Here is a 17,385-nt window from a genome sequence, read left to right as displayed (position 1 = left end):
CTGTATCATTGTCTTCCATTCATATTAGATTCCATCATTTGGTTTTTCGACTTCTGTCACTGTCAAACTTCATTTCAAACTTATTTTGTACTTTTCTCATTTTCCCTTTCAAGGCACGTTGCAATTAACAACTGACAATTATACAATAAGTCAATTATATAGGCTAACAGAATCTAACATTTTCTGTCCATATTAACTTGCCCTGTTTCTTCTGTTCTTTGTTTACCCAGATACTTTAGGCAGACAATTTGAAAACCAGTTATGTCAGATAAATGGATTTATGAAAGAACTTTAGCATGCATCACTGTCCCTACAAGGAGCCAGCATATTTTCTGTAAGAATTTTCTTAGTCAAAGTAGACAAAGAAAATAAAATTAGTGAAACATTTGACAAAAATCTCTTGAAACATTTTGCGTGAACAGACAATCTCAGCAACTGCCCGATGATTTTCCAAACTGTTGTAAAGTGACCCCCAAATAAAAGCTGGTGAATATCTTAAAACCAGTTACAGAGGAACCTTGATTATCCGAATAGGATTTCAAGGTCCAGATAGAAACATTATGTCAAAGAACTGTTTCTACCTTGACCGCGTCTTCTGTTTACAAGTACAATGATTAAAAACTAACTCAGCTCAATGAAATGCTGCCAAGAACAGTTCTGGACAGTCCAGGCACTGTCGCCAAATGACTGACCTCCCGCCCTCTCTCTCTCAACACTTTCCCTGAGTTCTACATAGGGGTGAACCCTAAAACCTCCCCCCGCCCCTTCCCCAGCTAATCTCTCCAACATGCCCTGTACAGGACAAAGGGGGAGCCTATTTGGAGATGTACCCCACAAAGGCAGCAGCAGTCATACTGTTGGTATACAGTCTAGCTGCCTCTGGCTGGGGAGTCCAAGGTCGGACGGGGATCGGGGGTGCGGACGGGGGTTGAACAGTGGGTGGGGATGGACGGGGGAGCGGGGATGGGGGCGGGCGGGCAGCGGGGCATGTTAGACGGGGTGGAAGCAGATGGTTTTGGGGGTGTGGACAGAGAGCAGGCTGGGAGCGGATGGGGGGACAGGGTCAGAGTGGACAGGGTTGGGGGTGGGCGGGGTGGGATTGGGCAGGGAGGGGTTGAGAGCGGACAAGGAGTGGAATCTCACGCACAGTGTGCTGCTGCCTAGTCTCCTGAACAGGGAGCAGACTTCACAGAAAACTGAGCCCCAGAGGAAGTCAATTAACCAAATAATCAATTATCTGAACGAAATAGTGCCTACCAATTTCGTTCGGATAATTGAGGTTCCTCTGTATAGAGGAAACATAATTGACCTTCTGTTTATCTCTAATTTCCAGATCAGCTATTGAAACAAACACATTAAAATTAAATGCTCACAATTCCTTTCAAGTGTTGAGCATTGTACAATTGTAGACGTAATTTCAACAAAACGCTTCATTTGTTAATAGGCTACTTAATAAGTTTAGGACTCCAATTCACTGCAGTTACTATTTTACAGTTATCCCATAGATGGCACTGCATACAAGCACACACAATATATTCAATCCTTTCAATCTAGAAATAGAAAACTGCTTAGCCCTGTCATTTTATGTAACAGCAAAAACTACTTTGTGTTTCTGGATTAAATTCTGATAGACTTACAATGAAAAACCCTCTGGAGGCTAACTGTTGGAGGGGTCTTGTGGAAAGCAGGAGAAATTGAAATCTCAGCCTGCCAAGGGAAAAAGAGGCCAGAGAATTCTGCACCTTCTGAGCCCATTGTTTTCATCTGTAGCAAGTGTAGTAGAGCTTCTGAAGTACAGAAGAGGATAATTAGCACAGAATTGACCACCACACACAAACCATCATCTCAAAACAGAAAGTTGTTGATTACAACTAGTGAAAAAGCCCCAATAGGCTTAGATTTGACAGAATTCCCAGATTGTCAGAGCGCTTTGTTTAACATTTGATTTTAGTTTTCCCCAGAATTAAACTGACTGGTGGCTGAATTAATTTTACCTGAAGGAACTGGGGAAGCTGTTATTTAAGTGAGAATTCTCCAATTTTAAAAAATGTATCTGAAATTATGAACAGCTTCATAAAGGCATTGTCAAATTGTGTTAAAGTTCCACCCAAGTATGTAAACCGTCAAGGGACATCAAATCTAAACACCTGCAATTTTAAATACCAATGTCCTGTGGGATACACAAAAATATCGTCTGAAGTACAGGGATTGAACTGCTAAGGAAATGAATTTTTGGAAAAAACATTCAAACTTGTTTGTTTCGTTACATCTCCTTAGAGACTCCAATTGAAATGTACATGGCCAAACATTTTGATTTGAAGCTACGTATGGCTGTGATGAACCAAGAGAGAACAACCTGTGGGTTCACTGTGCAAGAGTGTCTGCTTTACTCAGCAAATGCACATTTGTCAAATTTATGGCATCTATTTTGCAGAGTGTTAAAAACATAAGCTGCACTACAGTATTATAATGGCACACAATGAATTTACTCAACAGTAAAACTGCTGGGAAGTCAGAACAACAACAGTTCTACTTGTCAAACTAATAGGAGTATTGCACAGAGAGCAAAAAATGAAAGTCAGAAGGAATAGCATCAAACATACAAACAAGGAAATGCAGAAAGAAATAAAAAGCTTAAAAATATAGATTTAAGAATATAACAAAGCAAAAGGAAATATTATGTGACTTACCTTTAATTGTAAACTCTCATTATTTGATTGAAATGTACTATTCAACTGGATAAACATCAATCATTAGTTAGGAGTCAAATAATTTGGAAATGCTTCTTTTTAGAAGTCTATTTTTCTAATCAATTTGTGCTCCCCCTTCAACATTGCACAAAAATATTATGTTTACACATACACATCACCTCATACTGGACCTCAGCTTCTGGTTCTCTTTCAACAACACCGTGACAAAACTCAAAAATACTACACCACAAAAAAAATTGTTGCTGAAACTGAAATCCATGAAAAGTAAAAAAAAAATGGAGGCCAGGTCGGAAGCATTCAATGTATAGAGAGAAGTTCAACCAAATAATCAAATTTTATAAAGTAATTTGTTGAACCTGTACACTTAGAGGGGAGTATATCAAGTAGTCCAGGACTTCAAAAATCTTTTTCCTGAGCTGTCAACATGTTCACTCAAATCAGGTTCGCTCCCCCTATTCCACTTCAAATAAAGTTGTGGTGATCAATCACTCATGTATGGAGATTGAATTGAATTTATTGTCACGTGTACCGAGGCAGTGAAAAGCTTTGTCTTGCGAGCAATACAGGCAGATCATAGAGTTAAATAGCATAGATAAGTAAGTAATCAAAGTTTGTGAGAAGATTTGTAGCTCGGGTGCTCGTTGTTGTGGTTCTGTTCGCTGAGCTGGGAATTTGTGTTGCAGACGTTTCGGCCCCTGTCTAGGTGACATCCTCAGTGCTTGGGAGCCTCCTGTGAAGCGCTTCTGTGATCTTTCCTCCGGCATTTGTAGTGGTTTGAATCTGCCGCTTCCGGTTGTCAGTGTTGTCCCAGTCGAATTCATGTTGCTTGTCATCTGCGTGTGTGGCTACCAAGGATAGCTGGTCGAGTCGTTTCGTGGCTAGTTGGTGTTCATGGATGCGAATCATTAGCTGTCTTCCTGTTTGTCCTATGTAGTGTTTTGTGCAGTCCTTGCATGGGATTTTGTACACTACATTGGTTTTGCTCATGCTGGGTATAGGGTCCTTCGCTCTGGTGAGTTGTTGTCTGAGAGTGGCTGTTGGTTTGTGTGCTGTTATGAGTCCTAGTGGTCGCAGTAGTCTGGCTGTCAGTTCGGAAATGTTCTTGATGTATGGTAGTGTGGCTAGTCCTTTGGGTTGCGGCATGTCCTCGTTCCGTTGTTTTTCCCTTAGGCATCTGTTGATGAAATTGCGCGGGTATCTGTTTTTGGCGAATACATTGTATAGGTGTTCCTCTTCCTCTTTTTGCAGTTCTGGTGTACTGCAGTGTGTTGTGGCCCTTTTGAATAGTGTCTTGATGCAACTTCTTTTGTGGGTGTTGGGGTGGTTGCTTTCGTAGTTCAACTACCATTGATTGCTAAGGAAATGGCTATTCCCTTGAAAGATTCAGAAGAGAAATGTAATTTGGAAATTTGAGGGTCACAATGCCAGAAATAACTGTTCTTGGATCAGCAATTCCAGAGCATTGTCACAAACAGTAATATCTTGATGCATTTGAGAATGCCTTAAAAATACAGAGCCCAGTAAACTGGAACATCCCTTTGCACATAATCTATTCACATGGAGAATCTATCCTAGATTCTGAAAAATGTTATGCCAGTCTTTCACACTGCTCCAAATAGCCCCACTCTACAAATATCATAAAAGTCTTCCTGCATATAGAATCCAAAGAGAGTGAACTTCACCTTTGCTCACTATTAAAGAAACGAGGAAGAACGGCAGATTACATAAATCCAAAAGACAAACAGGAACAGCTGTCATCCCACAAGAATAATCATACTGAACAGCTTTTTTAAGAGATTCATGCTTTGGGCAGCCAGCTGATCTAGCCCCACTCTGCTACATAAAAGATTGTCTCCTTTCCCAGAGAAGGCACTATTTAAATTCCAAAAAAAAGGATGTTGAACCCCCAACAGTAAATAAATAGTTTTTCCATGTTGCACAAGATCAGCAAAATAGGTTGGTTGAAAACTTTTAAAGCAATGAGTGCTCCTCAAAGATGGCATAAAAACAGGCTGACAGGTGATAATTCAGCATTGTTCCTTATTCAGCTTCCATACAGAAAAAGGCAACAGAACTCCTAAGATGCAAATATTTTGAGCAACTCATGAATCTCTATAAAAGTAGTAGTTAAGAGAAATTTTTAACTTTCTCAAAATAAATCTGGTTTAAATGTTGCAATAAAATGTGGGAAGTTCACATTTGAACAAACATTATTGAGTGTTTTGAAATCACTTGTTATAATCAAGAGAATAAATTTTGAACAGTGACAAGGATCAGTAATCAAAGCATACAGATTTAAGGTGGTTGGACAAACAATCACAAGCAAGGTGAGGAAAAAACAAATTATACAGCAACATAAACAAATTGATAGAAAAGCTCAGCAGGTCTGGCAGCATCTGTGGAGAGAAATCAAGAGTTGACATTTCAAGTCTAATGACCCTTCTTCAGAACGGGTCACTGGACCCGAAATGTCAACTCTGATTTCTCTCCACATATTCTGCCAAATCTGTTGAGCTTTTCCAGCAATCTCTGGTTTTGTTCTCCAGCATCTGCAGTTCTTTCGGTTTTTAAATTACACAGCAAGTTTTGCGCTAGTTTCCCTTCTCAAGACTCTTTCATGCTTGATTCAACTGCAATACGCCAACTTCTGTGAACAGCCACTATTTATTTAAGTACAAGCTCTTGGAGCATCATTTAACACTCTTCGTGATGCTTTCAGAGCATGTCAAGCTAGGTTCCCAGAACAAGGGAACTGTCCTCCCTTTATACAGGGTTTTATATCAGTCAGTCATGCATGCAAGACACAACCCTGCCACTCCCCCAGAGTCACATGCCACCCAGAAACAATGTAAAATGATTCGTTTCTGGAAATAATCTGTGATTAGGTTATTCCTTAAACCACAGCATTTAGAGTATGATTAGATTGTCACATTCTGCTTGCAAGACAGAAAAAACACACACCCCCATGACATCCAATTTCTTACATGTCAGCAGAACAAATTAGCTCTTCAACATCTCAGTTGCATCCTAGAACATGCTGACTAAAGGAGTAGTAGAAACAGATTCAACAGTTTAGGGTGGAGGTTTGCTCGCTGAGCTGTGGGTTTGATATCCAGACGTTTCATTACCTGGCCAGGTAACATCAGTGGCGACCTCCAAGTGAAGCGAAGCAGTTGTCTCCTGCTTTCTATTTATAGAGTGGGCGGCACGGTGGCACAGTGCTGCCTCACAGCGCCAGAGACCCGGGTAACGAAACAAGATAGAAGAGACATTTAACATCATCAACAACACCCTCACAGGCATAAAGTTAATCGAGGAGGAAGAAACCGATAACAAACTCGCATTCCTGGACATCACAGTCGAAAGAACGGACAATGGAGAACTACAAACCTGCGCATACAGAAAACCGACAAACACTGACCAAATACTTAACTACACCAGCAACCATCCCAACACACACAAACGAAGCTGTATCAGAACACTATTCCAATGAGCCACCGCACACTGCAGCACAAACGAACTTGGGAAAACAGAGGAGAATCACCTATACAACGTATTCAAGAAGAACGGATACTCAAAAAATACAGTCCACAGATTCCTCAAGAACAAACCACGACAAGCAGACCAAACACAGCCAGAAACCCGAACCACCTTACCATATATCAAAAAAGTTTCAGAAATGACAGCCAGACTACTAAGACCCCCTCGGAATCATAGTAGCACGCAAACCCAACAAACACACAAACAAAAACTAACAAACTTAAAAGACCCAATATATCCCATTGGACAAAACCAACATCATCTACAAAATTCCATGCAAGGACTGCCACAAACACTATGTAGGACAAACAGGAAGAAAGTTAGCCACCAGGATACACGAACACCAGCTAGCCACAAAAAGACACGACCCTCTCTCCCTCGTCGCCCTACACACGGAGGGAAAAAAAAACACCATTTCAACTGGGACATCACATCTATCCTGGGACAGGCTAAGCAAAGACATGCCAGAGAATTCCTAGAGGTCTGGCACTCCAACCACAATGCCATAAACAAACACATAGATCTAGATACCATCTATCAACCCCACAGAAAACGAACAGGAAATGACATCACCACAAACCCCTGGAATCCCATCCAGGAGAAAGATATAAATAGAAAGCAGGAGACAACCGCTTCGCTTCACTTGGAGGTCGCCACTGATTATGTTACCTAGCCAGGTAATGAAACGTCTGGATATCAAACCCACAGCTCAGCGAACAAACCTACACCCTTAACCTCAACCTGAGCTACAAACCTTCACAAACCTTGCAGATTCAACAGTAACAGAAAAGAAAATTTAATAAATATTTGAAAAGGAAAGAAAAGTCGAGGACCACTGGGAGGGGAAAAGAACACACATGGAGCTATAATTTGGTAGCTCTACTAAATAGTTGGCACAAGCATGAATGGCTGAACAGTTTCCATGCTAACCCATTGAAAAATAAATCAGCATTCCTGTCTTGATCTAAAGAAGCCTGACCTAAAGCTAAGAGAATGCTCATGGATTCAAAACATTACAGGTGGTAACAGATGAAAGAAACCTCCCATACATTGAGCAACAAGTGGTCACAGCATATGAAAAGCAAATTGAGCTCTTCCTCAAACATTCACACTTCACATGAACTTCAACAGCAATAGTGTTAGTAGAAATCTCACTTTTGTCACTTGAAAAACATTATATTTATCACATATGTTCCACATCTTAAAATGCTGCAGTGAACTCTACCATCAATAAGTATTTTTGAAGTGCAGTCTCTGTTGTAGAAAAATAACAAGATCCCACAACAGTAATAAGATAAATGACTAATTGAGGTTTTTATTAAAAGAACTGATCTTGAATAAGGAATAGATTTTAGCAAGATACCAGGAAGACTCATTTTGAAAATGCAATAGGATCTTTTACATTCGTGTCAAACTGTAAACAGGGCTTTGATTTACATCTTTAGCCAATGTCTTCAATAATTGTACATCATCTCAGTACAAGGGTATGTGCTCAGGTCTCGGGGGCGAGTCTCGAAACCATAACATTCAGAAAGGGCTGTCCACCAAACCCAGGCTACTTACTGCAATGCCCGAAACGTCGATTTTACTGCTCCTCGGATGCTGCCTGAACTGCTTTCATTGGAGAAAAGAAGGTTTAGGGGTGACTTGATAGAGGTGTACAAGATGATTAGGGGTTTAGATAGGGTCGACAGTGAGAATCTTTTTCCACGTATGGAGTCAGCTTTTACAAGGGGGCATAGCTTTAAATTAAGGGGGGGTAGGTATAGGACAGATGTTAGGGGTAGGTTCTTTACTCAGCGAGTCGTGAGTTCATGGAATGCCCTGCCAGTAGCAGTGGTGGACTCTCCCTCATTATGGGCATTTAAGCGGGCATTGGATAGGCATATGGAGGATAGTGGGCTAGTGTAGGTTAGGTGGGCTTGGATCGGCGCAACATCGAGGGCCGAAGGGCCTGTACTGCGCTGTATTCTTCTATGTTCTATGTTCTATGCTGTGCTCTTCCAGCACCACTGATCCAGAATCTGGTTTCCAGCATCTGCAGTCATTATTTTTACCTACTTACTGCAACGTTCAGGCCCATACCAACTCTTTTGGTTCAATGTTACAGGCAATCGCTACACAAGGTGAAGTTGTTTGTGACATTTTCTAATCAGAATCACTGCTCTTGCTGACCATGGAAACTGAATTCCCAATTATCCAGTTTATACAATTAGCAAATGCACAACCATTCACAAGGCAGAGGATCAGAAATGGTGCAAAAGCTTCCTCAGTTTTAAAAACTATAAAGTGAACCTCAGGTTTTCACAGTTTAAGACAATTATTTTTGATTTCAGTGAATTGTTTGTTCTAGTCATTGGAGGAGACAAAAGACTCCAAACACATAACAAGCAAAAACAGATTTAGACAAATTTAAAGCAATGGTTAAGTAGACATCTATAATGAAGGATAAGTTGCCTTTTCCTTTGCTTTTCAAGAATGCATTTTCTTTCCATCATCTGAGAAAATGCCCATTTTTCTTTTTTTCATCTCACTGCAAAGGTAGTTTCCTATCTATTTTCCATCTTCTGCTTGAAGCCACATTTCTGACAGTGGCAAAGTTTTTACATGCTGCATGTACCTCTCATCCAATAGTTATTTTCAATGTTCCTTGGCTTAGCAATGGAACGCTTCCATTGTATTTTCAACACTTTATCTGAATCCTATTTAATCATTTCCTCTCATCTTCCTGAGCATTACTTCACTGCCACTTCTTGGCTGCAGCAATTATTAATCTTTTGACATTTATTTACCAAAGTCTTAGCCTTCCCTCCAGCAAATCTTTCAAATTATTCCCAAATACTGATTTGACATTCGCAGATGCACAAGGACAGCGTTTGGAATCAAGCCACAATAAAAAGGAATGGAAATTTAAGAAATTCAAGCAAATTGTGCAAACAAAGCCTATCTCAGCCAATCATTTTCATTTGAATTTGAAAATTTTCAAAAGTATTAACACCGATCAAAAGGATATAGGTTAAAGATGAAGCAAACTTTCACACACAAAAAAATGGTAGAACTGAGCTGCATAACTCAATATTCCTCAAAGGGGATTACTGATGGCTGCCAGCACTGTACAGTACATGATCCTTCAACAAACGAGTCCCATGTGGCTCAATCTGAAGGAAATATTGAGAATCATATTATGCTGAAACAGTATCACTAAAGTAGTACAGTAACCACTGCACGTAAAATTAAGATGAATGTTTTAGCTGAAGAGACACTTCTCAGTAACAGTTAACATTTGCAATACCAAGATGGCACAGAGCTAACAGTGAATTTTTGAGGAGCATACAGATACAAAATAGTAATGATGACAAAATATAGTTTTCTATACCTGCTTTCTATACTTGGAAATTAATACACACCCCAAACTAATCATTCTTTTCCTAGAGGACGATTATACTCTGATTTACCTCAAGATCTCTCTGAAACAATTAGGAAAGGAAAGCCAATTTGCTCACAGGAAAACAACAGAACAAATTATGGTCTTTCTATTGTAAAGCAGTTTACCACTCAGCTTTTAACTTAAGTTAATGGCTGATCACACAGCACTGAATATGCTTACAAACACAAAATGAAGCCCTGACATGTTCTATTAATTAACATTTTTGGCTAATTCCTGTTCCCCTGCAAAATATTTTATTGAAATTTTCCCTGACACACTAAACAAATTTCGCAGATCCAGTTGTTGGCTTTCTATGACTTAAAGTTAATTCAGCAAATGAGAAAACAGCACTGAATACCCAAGGTAACTGAGGTGCTCTAAATCCATACAAACAATTGCAGAGGAACAGAGAACAATTACAATTTTGCTACTGATTGTTCAGTATGTTATGAATCAATCAAAATAGCAGCAAGCCAGTGTTGGTCAATAAAGAGCAGGTCTTCCAATTCGTTGTTGGAGAGTTGGGACTTTGCAGCAGTCGAACATCAATGCGTCAGACGAGGAATAAAGGACAAACTGGAGAAAAAGGACAGAACATTCCAAATATTTCCAGATTTCTATGCACTGTTGCTTTGACAGCCTCTTCACAGCACAAAGCTTCCACTATGTATTTCAGAAAAAAAATTAATTTAGAAAAGATGATTCGACAAACACAAAACCTTTCTACCCTTATGCACTTTTTGTAGTTTTGTGGGGCACAGAGAAGTTTTCCATGGAAACTCACTTTTTAAAAAAATGATTTTCCTCTTATGATTTTCTCTTAAGTTACACAAAGTTTTTGAGAGCTTTGCAAGACATTAGTATTGATAAAACACCGCAATCCATCACCAAGCAAAAATACAGAATAATTTGTGAGCAATAAGAATGCACCTTTCTACATCACAAGAAGGTTCAAGCTTACGATGTTTGAAAAAGTTTTGGAAATAAATTTGGTCGGAATATAGTCATATGAAAGTAATTGATGTTTATTATTTTCTGCTAAGAGTATGTTATTACAAGAAACAAGCACAGAAGTGGAGTTTTTAAACTCAAAACTGGGCCAAGTGAAATTAATTTTGAGAAAATTATAAATTTGATCTAATTCAGGTTACCTTTTTCATTCTGGCCCACTGAACAGACATCACGTTTAACTTCTTTGTGGCACACTCTGTCAGCGTAAACTAATGAAAGGGTTAGATTCAGTCCACATGGCCAAACTAATTACATTGTACAGCTGAGGAAGGAGCAGGGTTATGTAAGCACATACCAAGCTAAGTTAGTATTTCCTTCCAGTCGTCAACCAATGAAATAAGTTGATATCCTGAGCATTGTGCACAAAGCCCCTGGGAGGAGGGGGGAGGACAAGGGGCGCATCAAGGAATGCATAATGTACACCATCAAGTTCTGGAACATATTTAATAAGTTAGCTTTTTTTTGGATCTTGTGAATACTGGAAACTGGTAGTGGGTGAGGAAGTTTAAATAATATTGGAATCTGGATTAGATTCTAAAGATGCCCATCCTAAGTAGGGTTTTAACAAGGTGATTAACTGTTGGATTCAGTTAATCAAAGCAGAGACCAAAACCATTTCTGCTGTAACTGGGTCAGCTGAGCCTTACTTGCCAGCAACACCCAAACCTGCTCAATGAGGACTCTTATGGCAGTGTGGTATGTCCCTAAGTGCCTCTAAGCCAGGCGAAGTCCCACTCGTTCCAGAGATATGCAATAACAATATTGAACAAGCAAATAACAAAAATATAAAAATAAAACTGGTCAATGAGGTTTCTTGTGGCTCAGTGGTAATGTGCCTACCTCTACGCAAGAATTCCCCAGTTCATGTCCCACCTCACCAAGGCATGTATTGGAACATGTCTGAACAGGACGACTAAAAAAAAAATCTAAAAATCTATTGCATCTTAGTACTCAAGTGCAACTTACCATAAACCATTAGATAATAAAGATACAGGAGGAAAAAGTAGGCCATTTGGCCCATCAAGTATTTTTCTGCCGTTTAATGATATCAGGGCTATTCTGATAATACTCAAATCCAATTCTCCTTATTCTCCATAATTCTTAAAACCTTTCTCAGCCTTGAAGATAGTAGGTCACAGCTTCAGCAGCTCTCTCTGGTAAAGAATTCCACAGATTTATCATCCTCAGAAAAAAAACTTCCAAAATTCAATGTCTTCAAGGAGTTAGATTCATTGTTTAGGGCTAAAGGAATCAAAGGGAGAAGGTGGGAACAGGGTACGGAGTTGGATCAGCTGCCATATTGAATGGTGAAGCAGGCTCAAAGGGCTTAATGGCTACCATTTTCTATATTTCGAAATAACATTGCTATGGATAAAAGGGGACAAGTGGACATGCTGTAACTGGTATTCTGGAAGATGTGATGAAGGGCCTCACCTAAGGTTTTGGCAGAGAAGATAGGGTAGGGGGTAACATATTGGCATCGCCAGAAAATTGGTTGCTAACAAGAAGCAGAAAGGAGGCATAAACACTTTTTTTTGCAGCAAAGTTAACAGGATGCAGTAAGTGGTATGCCACAGGGAGTGGTGCTGGTAATAACTTATTCCAATTTTTATAAATGACTTAAATGAAGAGATTGAAAGTATAGTTGCTACATTTGATATCAACACAAGGATAGATCGGAAAATAAGATGCGAAGAGGAAATCAAGAGACTGGAAAAGGTTAAAGATTGGTAAGTGATTGGGAAAAAAAGTCCAGCAAAAAGAGTATGACGTGAGAAAATGTGAAATTGCCCATTTTACCATGTCGGATAAAGCAAGCATTGTCATCTAAATGATGAAAGATTACAGAGCTGAGAAATGCACAGGGAGCTGGATGTCCTACTGCATTAATCATAGAAAGCTTGAGTGCAGGTAATTAAGAAATCTAATACAATATTACTGCTTATCATGAGAGGAACTGAACAGCAAAGTAAGGAGGCTATGCTTTCATTATGAAGGGGACTGGTGAAACCGTATCTAGAGTACTGTACAGTTTTGGTCACCTTACTAAAGAAAGAATGCAAATGCTTTGAAAGGCAATTACAGTCCCAATTCCTGATATTAGTCTGATAGACCTTCTCTGAACTGGCTCCAACATATTTACATCCTTCCTTACTGTACCCTGTATAACCAAACCATCATCTCCCAGCTTCTGTACTCAATTCCCCTCGTGATGAATGATAATACTCTATTACAGTTTCTAAGTACTTACTGTACCTGCATACTAACCTTTTCTCACACACTAGATCGCTCTGCATTCTGGGTTCAAGAAGTGCTCAGATGCACAAAAGGTGATTCGATTGAAACATACAAGATTTTGAAGGGTCTTGACAAAGTAGATATGAAGAGAAGATTTTCTCTTATGGGAGAAGCTAGAACCAAGAGTCACTGGTTTAAAACAAAAGGTGTGGCCATTTAGAATTAGGTGAATTATTTTTCTCTCAAAAGATCACACATTTTGCAATGATCTTCCTGAAAAGGCAGTGGAAGTAGAATCATAGAGATTTACCACAAGAAACTGACCTTTTGGTCTAACTCATCCATGCTGGCATGATATCCTAAATTAATCTAGTCCCATTTGCCAGCATTTGGCCCATACCCTTCTAAACCCTTCCTATTCATATAGCCATCCAGGTGCCTTTTAAAATGTTGTAATTGAATCAGCTTCGACCACTTCCTCTCGCAGCTCATTCCATACACGATGCACCGTCTCTGACAAAAAGTTGCCCCTTAGGTCCTTTTTACATTTTGCACCCCCCTTAAACTTATGCCCTCTGGTTTTGGACTCCCCGACCCCAGAGAAAAGACCTTGTCTATTTACCTTATCCATGTTCCTTTCTGATTTTATAAACCATTATAACATCACCCACCCTTTAGCCTCCAATGCTCCATAGAAAATAGCCCCAGCCTATTCAGCCTCTCCCTATAGCTCAAACCTTCCAACATTGGCAACATCCCTGTGAATCTTTTCTGAACCCTGTCAAGTTTCACAACATCCTTCCTATAGTAGCAGGGAGACCAGAACTGCATGCACTATTCTAATACTGGATATGTTTTGAAATTTTTTTTAAGGCAGAGGTGGATAATTCTTATTCAGCCAAAAGTAATCAGACTGGGCAGGAATATAGATTTGCAGTTTCAATCAGGTCAGCCATCATTTTATCGAATTGCAGAGCAGGCTCAAGGGATCGAATGGCACACTCCTGCTCTTTCTTCATAACCTCATACATTAATTTCTTTTTAATGTTCAAACACAATATTGTCTAGTGTACCCCTACGCAAGACAAACCAGTAAATCCAAGAGCTGATTTCTGCCATAAAAATTCTTTAGGAAAATTTTAAATCATCAACAGTTGCGTAAAGTACTTGCTACTGGATTATTAATTCAGAAAACCAGCTAATGTTCGAGGGACATGGATTCAAATCCTACTGTTGCAGTTGATGGAGTCTGAATTCAAAAAATAAAGTTGGAATTATCATACTAGTATCAGTAGTGGTGACCACGAAACCACTGTTGATTGTCTTACAGTGTATCCAGTTAACTAGAGACTTTTAAGAAAGGAAATCTGCCAATCTCACCTGGTCTGGCCAAAATGCAATTCCAGATCCAAGCAATGTAAATGACTCTTAACTGCCCTCTGAAATGGCCTAGCAAGATACTCAGTTCAAAGATAATTAGGTATGAATTACAAATGTTGGTCTTGCCCACATCCATGAAAGAAACAAAGAAACGAAATCATTTTTGCAGTTAGTGAAGTATTTCATCCTTATGTCATCAGTTTTGTGAGTAAAACAATTTAGGCTTTTCCTGGCCCCCTCCAAAATTCTCTACATCAATCCATGGTGTTTTGATTCCATAAGCACTGTGCTTCTCATACTGTCTCCTTTAGAAAGAACACTCTGTTTTTATATTACAAGCTCAAAATGGTCCAAATTCATTTTACAGAAAGCAAAGCAAATCAGCTGATCCTCATCTGGGGGTTGTGAAAGTGCTTTAAATGTGATGAGAAGAAAAACACACAGACAAGTAAATGTCATTGTAAATTGAAATAGCCTTGTGTAAATTTACAGAAAGTATTTTTTGACAATTAAAACCCACACTAAAAACATTTAGGCTGAAGAAAAGCACAGCATTTAATACCCTGAATGTGAAAATTCCCACTATTTGCCCCTGAAAAACACTGAAGGTTTGATGGTGAAGAATTTAATTGTGGCTTAAGTAGTTTATTTTCCATTTGAGCCACAGTCAAACTGCAGCAAAAACTGCAAAAACTTGTAAACTCATAAGGAAACCTCTGTTTCTACATCAAGGCAGTAATCTGCTGTTTTGGCATTGCTTGCCCTTAAATCAGAGTTGAAAATAGAAGAAAAGCAAAATTTATTTTAAGGAACAGGTTATTATCTCAAATAATAGCAAGCAAACAACATTTTTGTTTCTAGTAATCATATGCATTTTAACACTCATCCGGGAAGCAATGGTCAGCCAGCAGTTATTCATCGATTATATATAAAGAAATACTCAACTGCAAGTGGCAGTAATAAGGTTGCCAAAATTAAATAAATGCACACCATGATTCCAAACAAAAATCCTCCGACTAGCAAATTCCTCATCTTTGTTGTGCTATTAGCAAGTTAGAAACTGGAAGTCTGAAATTTCAGCACATAGTGGTTTAAAAAAAACAGAAACCAAGTCACATTATGCTACTCCAATGGTACTCAATGCAGGAATGCTCCTGTCGAGGCCTGAACTTTCCGAATATTGGCAACAATAACCAGATTGCCACCATCCATGAAGATTTCCCCAACTCAATCTTTTCATGACAACTGTCAAACAAACATACAGTGCAGTATCATTCTCTGTCAGAGCGAAACAGTCAGGACAAGATATACCCCCTTTTTAAGGCACTTGCTGCTGTATAATTAAGTTTAAAGTTCCAGTTTTCAAATGTCAATGAATGAATGACTAAGTGGACAGATGAGGGCTTGAGGTAAGAAGGGCATGAGGCAAGGGGAAGGCCAGTGTCTGCAAGAATCATACCAGACTCAAAATGCTAACTTTGTATCTATCTACAGATGCTGAGACTTGCAGTGTTTTTCCAGCACTTCGTTTTTATTTCAGATTTCCAGCGTCTGCAATGTTTTACTTTTATGTCAATGTATACACATTGGTGCTTGCAGGCTAGTTGGGCCTTTCGGAATAACATTTGGGAAAACAATAGCCTAGTGGTGTTATCACTGGACTGTTACCTGACTGGTAGCCAGGTAATGTTCTGGTGACCTGGGTTCAAATCTTGCCAAGGGAGATAGTGGAATTTGAATTCAATACAATTCTGGATATTAAGAGTCTAATGATGACTGTGAAATCATTATCGATTGTCAGGAAAAATCCATCTGCTTCATTAACATCCTTGAGGGAAGGAAACTGCCATCCTTCTTTAGTCTGGCTTGTGTGCAACTCCAGGCCCACAGCAATGTGAGTGACTCTTAACCGCCTTCAGGATAATTTGGAATGAGCAATAAATGCTGGCCTCGTCAGTGATGCCCTCATCCCAAGATTGAATTAAAAAATACGAAAAAGGGTTGTGCTGGAGCAGAGGCACCTGGGTATACATGCACATCAGTAATTACAGGCAAAAGAGATCTGAAGAACTGATAATAAAGTTTTCAATATTTTACAGGATCCAGTACAGGGACATGAAGCACATGAGCAGGGAGACTGACCTTGAACATTGAACTTTTATATGACCTGGTTAGACCTCAGCTGGAGTGTGGAGTTATGGATTTCATGCGATAGGAAAGACAGTGCAATGGAGACAGTACAGAAGAGGTTTTCAAGAATGGTTCCAGTGACAAAAACTTGACTTATAAGGGCACATTGGAGAAGTTGGGATTGTTTTCCTTCAAGAGAAGTCTGAAGGGAGGTTTGATAAAACTTTTCAATGTCTTGAAGGGTGTGAACAGAGTAGACTGGGAGAAAACTGTTCTTGCTCAAATGGATCAAGAACTCGTGCACATTTTTCAAATATTTGCTGGAAAAGCAAATGGTGATGAGAAAATCTTTTTCTCAAAGCAAGTGGTTGCTGCCTAGACTACATCCCGTTCAATGGAGGCATTAGATGATCATTTAAATTGAAACAATGTACGGGGTTATGGGGAAAAAGCACCATGGAAATTGGCATCATGTTGAAATGCTCAGGGAGCAGTGCAGACATGAGAGATGGAATAGTCGCCTTCTGGACTTTAGCAATTCTGAGATTTCAGGTTGGGCTAATTAGCAGTTCAGTAGTGTAATTACCCAAACGTTAGAACAAGATTTTAATCTGTCTACAACATTTTCTGGGCAACTTGACTGAAAATGTTGTAGAATCTTCCAAACCTGAACTACCTCCAAATCTAACTGTCACTCAGAGATATTTACTTGGGATCACAGAGAGGAGGGGAATTGCCAATTAGAGTTTTAAATATATTGGGCTGTTTCTATAACCAAAAGAGAAAATGCCGGAAAATCTCAGCAGGTCTGGCAGCATCTGTAAGGAGAGAACAGAGTTGATGTTTCGAGTCTCACTGACCATTTTCTCTTTTGGTTTCAGATTCCAGCATCCGCAGTAATTTGCTTTTATGGGCTGTTTCTATGCTGATCCACACTTTTAGAAGTTC

The 17,385-nt window shown here is 39.4% G+C and overlaps 1 protein-coding gene across 12 annotated transcripts in view; it reads right to left on the bottom strand.

The window, feature by feature from the left end:
- The window catches only part of gbf1 (golgi brefeldin A resistant guanine nucleotide exchange factor 1), a 289,880-nt gene that overhangs the window by 114,314 nt on the left and 158,181 nt on the right, over positions 1–17,385 (bottom strand). For 6 of the 12 annotated variants that reach the window (XM_043679174.1, XM_043679176.1, XM_043679179.1 and 3 more), the window contains one exon: positions 1,638–1,787. The exons of the other annotated variants lie outside the window; for them this stretch is intronic. In XM_043679174.1, coding sequence (XP_043535109.1) covers positions 1,638–1,787 — 150 coding nt within the window. The remainder of the gene's footprint in view (positions 1–1,637; positions 1,788–17,385) is intronic. 12 annotated transcript variants of the gene reach the window in all.

Source organism: Chiloscyllium plagiosum, chromosome 38 (genome assembly GCF_004010195.1).
Source record: "Chiloscyllium plagiosum isolate BGI_BamShark_2017 chromosome 38, ASM401019v2, whole genome shotgun sequence".
Lineage (NCBI taxonomy): Eukaryota > Metazoa > Chordata > Chondrichthyes > Orectolobiformes > Hemiscylliidae > Chiloscyllium > Chiloscyllium plagiosum.
Note: the sequence above shows the minus strand (reverse complement) of the source record. Positions and strands in the feature narration are given on the sequence as shown.